The following is an 11,085-nucleotide window of genomic DNA, read 5'->3' as shown; positions in this document are numbered from 1 at the left end:
GAGGATTCTAGTAAATCATCCATTTTTCTAGTTAATCATTCTATTAACGGATAGTCTGAAGGTTTCAAACATTTATTTTTACTTACAATTTTCTGTAACTTTATGATGGAGTTTCAATAGAAAACACTTCTGAATGTAGAGGTTTATAAAAGCAGAACCTTCAGAAGTTCTGTAATTCTACCCCAACCCCCCCCAGTCTGCCTTAAAAGATAAAAACCAAGTTACAATAGAAGTTCTTCGGTGATCTGTCATGAAGTCATACAGTAGTTTGGTTAGATTGCAAAGCAAGTTTTAACACTTAAGTATTTTTTCATTCTTTATACTACAGCCAGTTGTGACTGTTTGGATATAAAGGTATGTTCTGCCTCCCCTGCCGTGAGGAAGTACAACTCGGAGAATGTTTTACACAAATAAGCTGTAGAGGAAGTTGAGCTGGATATGTTTTCTCTGTTGCAATAGTTTCCTTAGCCTTGCAATGACAGTTGCTACTTTTTTTTTTTTCCCAGTTAACTCTTAAAACAATAGTTACACATTTTCAAAACTTACTTTGTATTGTGTAAGTACTTTAAGTTTTGGAATGATCTGTTGAAACCTTTTTATACTTAAAAGAATATGCTTTGTTTTAAGATTAAGTAGTAATTCTGTTTTTAATCCATTGAGCTACAGTTTAGTAAGTTGCAGTTAGAAACATTGAGATGAGTTGAGTCAACATGAGCCAGCAGGCAGTCCCAGTACTTTGAGTGCAGAATCTTAGTAAAATTGAATTCAGATTTTGATCAACTTCCATATTTTCGTTTAAGAGGATGTCACTGAGGTCAAACCACATTGGGACACAGCATTGTAAAGTATTTGCAGATCTTCTCTTTCCCATGTTTTAAAATACAGTTCTGGAGCTGTTTGATGCAAAAGCAGAAGCACTTGCATGCAAAATAAAGCTAGGGAGAGGGAAGCAAAGAAAGATGTTTTTTTGGTTGTTTTGGGGTTTTTTATTACCCTGATCAAAGAAGGATAGGAAGGAGTAGATCACTTGCATCAGTGTATTGCTGGCAGATCTAAAAAGCACTTGCTATAGCAACTTAAAGGGAGGAGGCTGTGCAAGAGAGAAGTACTGCATGTGTTAGACACTTGAGAGAGATGTGAAAATTGAGACCTCAGCTTAGGCTAAAGGTGAACTGGGATCATTTACAAGATACTGCATACACTTGATCTGTGTTGAAGCTAGGAGAGGCACCGTAATCTGGTAGTGAAGTAATTTTGACTGAAATAATTTTGACTGGTGTATCAACAGAATGACCCTGATGTAATTCTTTACTTTTCAGTTTTCTGCTTTTGTATACTTAGCCAGCGGCATTACTGTTTAAATGTGGAAATTTAATGCTAAATACCCCCTATTTAACTCCCAAAGACATAAGTTCTAGTCCTGTGGTTATCATTCTCACTTGAAAGTTTGTTACATCGGTGATATTTTGATTGTTTCAGGTTATGATTACCACATATCTTAAGTGTTTACCAAAAACTTCTCTGCAGTCATAGAAACTACGGGTCTTTGAGTTTGTCACTGTTTGGAGAATCACAGTTAATTTTTAGAACGGCAGCTGTAGCATTTGTTCACATCTTCAGTAAGTGCCTTTAAGAATCCAATGACAATGGGGGACACTTGAGTATCAAATGCTTTTAGTGACATGAAAAGTGGAGAAAAGGTCTCGTTTTCTTTTCTGCCCTTTTTTTTTTTTTCAGGATTTTTCACCCTCAAAGACATGGCACCACTGTGTGTGACAGAAGTAACATTTTCTTACAGTCTGTTTTATACAAACAATAGATTGAGGTTTGTAAAAGATGGACGTTTACACTGATTTCAAAATCTCAGTAATGCCCTTTATACCTAGGAGCTGTGACCACAGGGTTTCATCACCAATTAGAAGAGCAAGTTCAGCTGCTTCCATCAAGGACATTGCCACTGCCTGGGGGTTGTGTGTTTGTACGCTCATCCCTGTGTCCATTTGCACACATAGAATTAATTACTCTGGTTTGCTATGGAAACAGTTCTTCTCTATCATATATAAATAAGGGCTAAGCATTTCTGGAAATTTAGAAAAAATGAAAGGAAGTGTAAAGAATGCTATAATTAAACTGTTCCTGAAATTTTGGCACAATTCTTAAGCTCAAATTTGAAATTGGGTGCTGACTGAGATGCTGCTTGGTTCTTAGACTTTCTGTTAATTCTTTCATTACTTAAGTGAGCATATTCTTAGTCACTTGCGTGTTCTCAAATGTTGATCCTTTTCAAGAAAAGTGATGCCTTGCCATTTTCATGATCTGGTGCCTTTCATCTGCCTCTGTCTTTTTATGTGGGATATGTATTCCTGCTGTATTACAGAAATGAAGTAAGCATCACCTGTTCTTGTAAGATAAGGGCAAGTGATATGTCATGGGCCGTTAAACTTTAAAAATTAAATAGGGCATGCTTTTGTATGCTGAAACGTTAAGCTGGAATCTGGAATACTGTTTAGTTTTACTTCTTAAAAGTGTAAATTAGTGTCTTTGTTCTGATCAACAAACACAAAACGGCCTACAAGTAATGTGACAAGTATTGTAACTTACTGTATGTATGGCCAAAATGATTGGGCATTAAGAGACGATTAAAAGCAAAATTATATACTGTAGAACATGACTCATTATGGTCAGAATATACCAGTGAGGTAATGAAGAGGAAAAGAAAAAAAAAGTGTGTCAGGTATGCTGTGTAATTCAGATCCTTTGATAGTATAATAATTATGGCATTTTGATATTATGCTTTGCAAATAAGTGAACCTGGTGGATGTCCCTGTTGGCGTTTCTTTCACAGGTTGCAAAACTGAAGATCTGATGTTCTAAGCAAGCTCATTTTCATGCTTTTTGCAGTTAACGCCTGAATAGAGACAATAGATTGGATAGACTTGGTTCCCAGTTCCCAACTGGTCATCCTGACTCCGATACAGAATCACGATATTCTGATAATGTGGTGTTTGCCTCTTATGTTTCCTGTTGTACTGTGGTTGCTGCTCTGCATAGTCAGTGGTTTGCTTAATTGAGACAAGAGACGAAGCAAATTTTCAGATAAAAATTCAAATGAGAAATGTTGCAGATAAGTATTATAGTTGTGAAGCAGATATTCTGGTGCATAAAGGTTTGTCCCAACTGTATCAATTGGTCTAATTAAAATATGTAGCTGCCACCTACCAGCCTTGCTTTTCTGAACTTTAAATCATTCCAGTTGTAACAAAAACCCTCTGTCTGAGGTTTATGTTGGCAAACTCAGCATTGCTGCTGGAATATGCTGCATCTCCGGAGGAGGGCTCTGCTGGCATAGCTATAGCAGCGCACGCTGGGCGATGCTCGTGAGATTTTCACCTATTCAGTTTCTTTTCCATTTCCCCGGTAGAAGAGCGGGTGTTGGCACTGCTGGACGCTGCCCGCTCTGCGGTGCAGCAGGGCACTGGAGAGGTGGCTGCTGAGGAACTCCAAACTAGAAGGACAGAAGGGCTGCTTTTGTGCCAGGCTTGCCTCTCCTTCCCCTAGCAAGAAGGAGGATTCAGGTGTTTCTGGTAAAAAAAAAAAAAAAAAAAGGCTTTAATTTCATTTTTATGAGCATACCTTGCAATTGGTACTTTTTAATCAATGTTAAGATCTTGCTGGTTACCTGTTTTTAATGGGTTGAACTGGGGGAAAAAAATATTCCATGGCAGTGGTACATCTGGTGTCTGAAACAGTGCATAGAGCTATAATAAAGTTGAAAATCTCTGTATGGAAATACAACAGAGAGAAGAGATAGAAATGTAAGGGAAGAACTTAAAGAAGAAAGCATACTATACTTGTCAAAAAAAGAAAGGGGGGAGTTTTTTGGGGGTTTTGGGGACGGGAGGTTGTTTGAGGGTTTTTTGTTCTTAATATTAAATCCATCTGCCAAGGCCCACTGGATGCTGCAGAATTAAAATGCCTGGAAGCCATTAGTACCAGTATGTGCTGTTTATATTGCTGATACCTTTTGCTACCCAGCAGCAGCGGTCGTGGCACTGGTGGAGAGAAAAGCAGGAGACGTTTGCTGCGTTAGGAAACTTAAGAACCCTGTCTGCCTTTCTGGGATGCTGAAGTTTCCTTTCTCTCAAGGGACGCTGAAGTAGTGGGGACATCAAGACATGGTTGTAACTACTTTGGCAAGCAGGAAATCCTGCCTAGTCTCTCAAAACCATGGAATATAGATCTGTAGCCTTCCCGCAAAACTTCTGAGTATTTGTATTTACATACTCTTGGTGTGGGTTTATAATGTAAGGCAGCAGAAAGAAGGTCAGACTAGTAATTTTGATAAAGTTGCGGTTATGCAAACCGTGCTGCTATCTAGCTGGCTTGTTACGCAGCTAGGATAGAAGTTAGTGGAGTTGTTGTTTTTTAAGTTATTTGGCTAGGATAGAAACACTCCCAAGGTTGCCTTTTAACCCCTGAAGGATCGCAGCATTCAGCATCAACTGTCTGAATCATGGATGGGAGGAAAGACAAATTGCTTGGAGGAAAGTAATTCTTCTGTTTAAGCAATCTCTATCGTGTAAAAGCAAATAGGTTTTGGGGCAAGAAATTAAGGCATTAAGTATTTCTTCTTTGGTGTGTGGTTTTGTTTGGGTTTTTTGCAGATCTTAGAAATACGTTTTGACAATATGTTTAGATGCCTTTGTCTTGACTCTTCTGCATTACACCTGGCTATCACATGAACTGTAGCAAATGAAGCTGGGGATTTATCTGAGTCATTGATATTAACGGTTTTTAGGAAGTGTGCAGTCTTTGGACTATAAGTAGTTTTCCCTCACCGTTTCAAAGTTGTTACCACACCATGAGCGTGTTGCATGTCAGGCTGAGTTTTGTGAGACCTTTAACTGGATACATCTTATAAGAAGTGATGCTGTCTTCTGAATCAACGTTACGTCTCGAGTTTGAATTGAAGTGCATCGTCATTAAGTGAAGTGATACTGATCAATACAAAGCTTGCTGAAAAAATGTGTTCAGTAAAACCATTAGCATGTGTAGATCTGGAGACTTTAACACATTGTAAGTAAATGTAGTGTAATACTTGTTGCCCATGTTTTCTGCTAATTTATAACGGAGAGTGACACTGGTAAGAACTGTTCTGGGCTCTTCTGTAAGAACTTGCTTTGCAGAAGGCAAGGTCCTTACTGTTTCTCAGTAGCTAGCAGTCCTCTATCTGGTGCTTAAAAAGTCTTGTCATCCTCTGACAGTTACATATTTGTGGTAAGCTAAACTTTGTATTAGCTACATGCTGTTTTCCATCTTGACTTCCTTTTATAATTTTGGACTCCTTTTCTTTAAAGCAGTTAACAAAACTTGACATAAATATTTTCTCTTTGATATAGACAACATTGCTAAGTCGTCTGGAGCGAATATTTGAAGTCTGTTTTCCTTCCATGCCTGTTCTTGAAATTGAAGAAGAAATAAGTTCATTGAATCATTTGTTGGAAGCAGGTGGAAAGCAGATGACAACTGAGGAGACCTTAGCAAATACTGGGTAAGAAACTACAATGCAACAAACTTAAAATGAAGTAAAAACATGTCTTCTTTGGGAACTTGAAACATATAGCAGTAATTCAAAATTAGTTGATTGCTTCAAGCATTTTGAAAGATCATGGAGTAAAAATTAGTTATCTAGCACAATGCTTGTTTTCAGTGACTACGTATGCCAGGAGTATTTCACTTAGCATATCAACTTAGTCAGCAGCGTATCATCTTCTTTTAAGTGATGTCTGAGTTAATCGGAATATGTCTTATTAGTTACACTTCATATAAATTGCTATATTTATTCATGTGATAATGAAATCTAAGTAGGCCTTGTACTATCTGCTGTGGACATCATTTTCCACTAAGAAGTCTGAACTATAATTGTTTGGAGAAGACTGTGCAGTTTTAGTTCCCCTGGGTATTGTGCTTGGATGCAAGTTTAATTGGGATATATAATAAGTCACTTGCATTAAAAACTAGAATAAATATTGAAGGCTACTAAGCTGTTATTCCTGTTGATAACTTGATTTATGATGGGTTATATAGGGAACTGATGGACGTGTGGACAGGGCTGCAGGATATCCATGATGCATATGGACTGCGATACCAGTGGGGTGGCTCCCACAGCAACAAAAAGCTTTTATGTTCCTTGGGAATCGACACAAGAAATATCGTGAGTCTGCCAGTAAAACTTGCTTTCTAAATAATGGAGCTGCTTTAAATGTAGACTCAGGTGGAAGACTTTTTGTATGAATGCTTCTCGCTTGATTGCATAGCTGCAGTAAACATGCCTTTTCATGACAGACCATCTGACAACTTAACTTTTTATAAGCCCTACTAATATGAAAAGTTGCATTAGTTTTTAACTATTGTGTTACATTTAACATAGTATTTATTGTTTGATATTAATCTTCTACAAGTTACGTAACATTGAAAAAATATTATCATCACTGACACAGAAACAAGTAATCTTTGTTGTTGTTTTATCAGCTCTTTACAGGCAACAAGAAACAGCCTGTTATAGTACCCATGTATGCAGCTGGACTGGTAAGCTTTTTTTAGTGTTGTTTTTTGTTACAGTTCTAACAACATTATATAATGAAATATATTAAATGACATTAAGCACCAAGTGTGCTGAAAGATGTTTTTGTAAGTACGGTTATGGCTTGGACATCAGTAGAAATGCTAGAAAAGAATCATCAAATACGCAATTTTTGTTAAGTGTGCAAGCAGCTACTTTATTTTAAGTGAAAAAAGTATTGATTTACTCATTTCGTAAAGCAAGCTATTTATCTGATAAGATGGGCTAGCTAGTCCAAGCTGAGTTTGAGGCATTTTTCTAAAAAAGAAAAAATTAGTTGAAGTAATGTATTAATGTGTATGCAGCAATAAAGAGTTCTTCATGTTGAATTTTAAGTACTGAATATAAGGTATAGATGTAAAAGTGTCAACTAAAACTTGACACGAGAAACTAGATTGTTAACTGGTTGTCAGACATTACAAAGGAACATCAAAATTTATCAAAATGTTAATTCACATCAGCACTTGTGGGAAGCCCTGGCACTAAGAGCGATTACTTCAAAGGAAGGTTAAGAACCACTAGATAGTTACGGTATTCCATGACACGTGTGTAGGAAGTTTTCTCTGCTCTCTCAAGCATTCCTCTTCATGCAACTGTTTCTCTGACAGACTGTTTCTTAATTACTTGATTGCATCTCAGTATCCCTGGGTCAAGAGAGATGCATAGTAATGCTTTGCAATGTTATCGGCATATTAATAAAGGACCCACATATATATATTAGGCTATTTATGCATACAAAAAGCATTGTATAGCCAATGTTGTGTTGCCCCAAGTGCTAGATAAAAATAGCAAGCATAATTTAGATTTCTGTAGATTGAAGGAAGCTCAAGTAAGCTAGTGCACTAAGATCAACTGTTTTCACTTAAGCCGATATTCTGTAATTCCTGTTTGGCATTTCAGACTCTGTGCAATGTCTGTAGTAGTAAAAACATTCAGAAGATAAGATTTGTCATTTTTGCTAGTCTGAACAGAATAAAGATTTTTATTTTTTTTTTCTGGAAACCTATGTGTGTATATATACACATATGAACACACTTTTATATGGTCATTCACAAATGGAATACAAAAGCTTACAGGTTTTTTTTACTATATATTAGGCCAATTTAATCTGTGGATTAATTTTGTAGAGTGACTTCTAGAGTCAGTTTCTAGAGCTGTTGTTTTCTGATGGATCAAGGTCAGCTCATGCACTTCTTTGGATGTAAGCGTGGTGTTCTGATACACAGAGATAAAACATCTCATAGCAATTGCTGTTTTATTCCTGTAACATATTTGTGAGCAAGGCTCTGTTTGTACGCAACAAGTGCATTTTTTTTTTTTGCAACAGATTGTTGTTGCTGGTTAATTATCTCCTAAATTTTTTATGTATTGTGCACACAATAAGCTGGATACAGATGGTGGTGGGAGTAAAGTGGCTTGCTGCTTTCTATTGCTGCACTGCTTCATGTGTTTCTCCGCTGTCCCAAAGAATTGATTTAACTAGTGGTTAAATTCTAAGCTCCCCTAACATGGTATAGAAACACTTGTGGGACAGCTGGTCTTGATGGATGACTTCCTGAAATTATTTTAAAATAAACTAGTTGCAAATCCCATGGTTTTATCTGGGAGTTTCTTTTCTCATACCTTATTATTCTGAGGTGGTTCACGTGTCTCAGTGCAAACTTTGGTCTTTCTGTAGATCTCTTTCTCACCCTCAGTTTTATTCAGGAACACCAGATAATTCAGACAGTTTTTTGTAGTACTATCTATCTTTGAACCATTAGTTTAAAATTAAATGTGGTTTTAATCATTTTCTTACTGCTTTTTAGTGCATTTATTTCCATGTCAATAATTATTGTTCTTGGTATCATTCTGCAAACTGACAATTTAACTTGTTTCTTCTGAATTACTTAATTGTTGAAATGGGATGAATACACTTGTACCTTTGTGATGGGCCATTTGATATTTCTAGAATACTCTACACAATTGGGAGGAGAAGACATCACCTTATCAAGTAACTGTTTCCTCCAGCTTAAATTACGTTATTGAAAGTTGAAAGCAAGCTCCAGCTGAGCGCTTGGGTTTCTGTTACTGGCTCCAAAATGTTTCTTAGGCCTAAGTAGCCAGGATGATTCGCTTCCCTGCCCCATCTCCTTCTGCCCCCTCACTGAAAGTGTCCCAGAGATAGATGGTTACCTCCAAGCCCCTAGCTGAGGGTAGTACTGCCTAGTAGTGTGTTCCCTATTTTTTCACATCTGCAGTTCTTGGAATATATGTAAGTGTGTGTCTGTCAGTTTGTTGGTTTTTGTGTTTGTTTGGTTTTTTAAAATTTATTTATTTCTTTATTTAGGGTATGTTAGAGCCTACCAAGGAACCTTTGAAACCAATATCCGCAGCAGAAAAAATAGCTTCAATAGGACAGACACCGCCTGTATCACCAGAGATGAACACATGTACATCTGATCAGTTCCAGGTAAAAAGTAGAGAGAGAAGGGGAGGAGAGGAAAAGAAAGCATGAGGGAAGCAATGGGATGCCTTGCCTTATCCTTCATATTTAAAATATCCAGGTGGTGTGTTCAAAGACACCTGTATGTAAAGGGCAGGTGTTCCTTATGTCAGATTGAAGCCCTGCTCTTGCATCTGCTTTTCATGTGTGACTGGAAGGGAGTCCTTGTGATAAAACACTAGCAGTTGGTGGCCAGCATTTGAGAGTCCTGATGATACCTACTGTTATAGAGCAACTTGCTTTAAAAGGCAGTGGACAGTTACTTGCACAAGCTTTAGATGTAACTTTAGACTTGTCCTTCCTCTGGCTAAGGTTCTTCACCTTTCTTCTTTCTGGAGCTTATTGTAGGAGATCATTCTACCTGTTGGTTAGCATTTGTTTTTTTGAATTATTGTATTTACATCTATACTGCTCATGTTCTTTTCCTTTTTCCCTTTCTGGTCATTTTTAGAGTAACATGAAAAGCAGCCAGCTGCCTGGAAAAAGATTGTATGTACAATTGTTACTAGCGTAGGTGCCTGACTTTTGGCCTGTACGAGTTCTGTTGGCCCTTTATTGCAGATTTTGTTGAATCATTATCTGTTGAACAGAAAATTGCTTTGGTGACTTCTCTGTCTTTTAAGTCTGATACAGAAAGTTCAGAGGAGTTTAGGAGTGAGCTTTTGAATTGAATGAATTCTGTGGTGGTGTTGTTTGGATATTATGATACTAGAAAACCACTGAAATGCCACGCATGTTGCAATGTGTGTGGTTGTCAGCAAGCTAATGGAATATGCAGAGACATTTCATTTTCAGTGTTGCTAGAGTGGTACTCGGTACACACACCCCCAGAGTCAGCTGTCTCCCTCCTGAGTGCAGGGCTTGTTTAATCTGCCTAGCGTCTTTAGTTACCTGCTGTGCTTGTGGCTTCTGATTGAAGGCATTCCAAAATGAGTTATCCTTGTGCTGCACCTAGCCTTACACAGATGGGAAAACATAAGTTAAACCATACATTAAACATAGTATAGAGAGCTCCAAGAGCCTGAAGTAGCAGCATCTCTGATATGTGCCATTTTCCCAGTTGCTTGGTAGTTGTAGTGCTGAAAATAAGAATGTCTACTTATCAAAGTCTCTTTATTTTTTTTTTCTCTAATTATGAATTTGTACTTTTGGGTACTCCTGCAGCAGAATTTCCCATTACTTGTCACAGTCTGATAATCTTGTCCCATAGCTTGTTCTGACAAGGCCATCTCAGTTCAATAGTTGTGGTCCATGAATACATACGAGAAGCTTCTGTCTGCACTGCTGGCTTTCAGTTATTTTTTTCCAGAAAGACAAATACTAAAATAAGCTTTTAGGGAAGAGATGAGTTAGAGCTCTAACCATTAAGAATGCTAAGAGGCCACAGTTAAGTGATGTTCAGAAAGTTTCAGCGCATGAACAATCAATTCTGTACCTCAGAGACCTTGTTTCTTTCTTGGCCTTATCTTCTGTTAATGTCTGGTGGCTTCTGCTCGCTTTTGGGAAAATTCAGCTTCACTTTGCATTGTGCAAACTGCCTTTTAGGAATATTCCAGACTGTAGTGGTATTAAGATGATGTGCCCAGACTTTGGTAAACATGCCGTTAGGAGCTGTGCTATAAACATTGGTAAATATGCAGTGGAAATAGAGGCAATTTTAGTAGACACTGAAACTTCTTATTCTAAACACAGGTAATTTAGGTGCAACGATTTAGGTATCTTTAAGCTTACCCAGTTAATGTGTAATTATTTAGCTAAAACTTCTGAATTCCTCCATTTTCAGATAATGATGATGGTGGGTCATTCTTATATTCAGAAACTTCAGAATAATGGCTTTCCTATTGGAAGGAGAGGCTTTGGTTAATAGATTCCTATGTTTTGCTTAAGGAAGAGAAAAGTTCTCCTTTGTTCATAGCCTGGCATTTATGGGACTTGCATACAGATCAGTGCTTGTGCATGTATGTGTATGACTTCCTGC

At 37.5% G+C, this 11,085-nt stretch overlaps 1 protein-coding gene across 1 annotated transcript in view; it reads left to right on the top strand.

Annotated features, from left to right (window-relative positions):
• LOC104161204 (aftiphilin-like) overlaps positions 1-11,085 on the top strand; it is a gene marked incomplete at its 3' end in the record, with an annotated part of 18,862 nt that overhangs the window by 3,400 nt on the left and 4,377 nt on the right. Inside the window, 4 exon segments of the mRNA XM_009699542.1 lie at positions 5,400-5,551; positions 6,088-6,214; positions 6,532-6,588; positions 8,952-9,074. Coding sequence (XP_009697844.1) covers positions 5,400-5,551; positions 6,088-6,214; positions 6,532-6,588; positions 8,952-9,074 — 459 coding nt within the window.

Source organism: Cariama cristata, unplaced genomic scaffold, assembly GCF_000690535.1.
Source record: "Cariama cristata isolate BGI_N322 unplaced genomic scaffold, ASM69053v1 scaffold12304, whole genome shotgun sequence".
NCBI classification, from domain to species: Eukaryota; Metazoa; Chordata; class Aves; order Cariamiformes; family Cariamidae; genus Cariama; species Cariama cristata.
The sequence above is the reverse complement of the archived record's forward strand: the minus strand, read 5'-3'. Positions and strand labels throughout refer to the sequence as shown.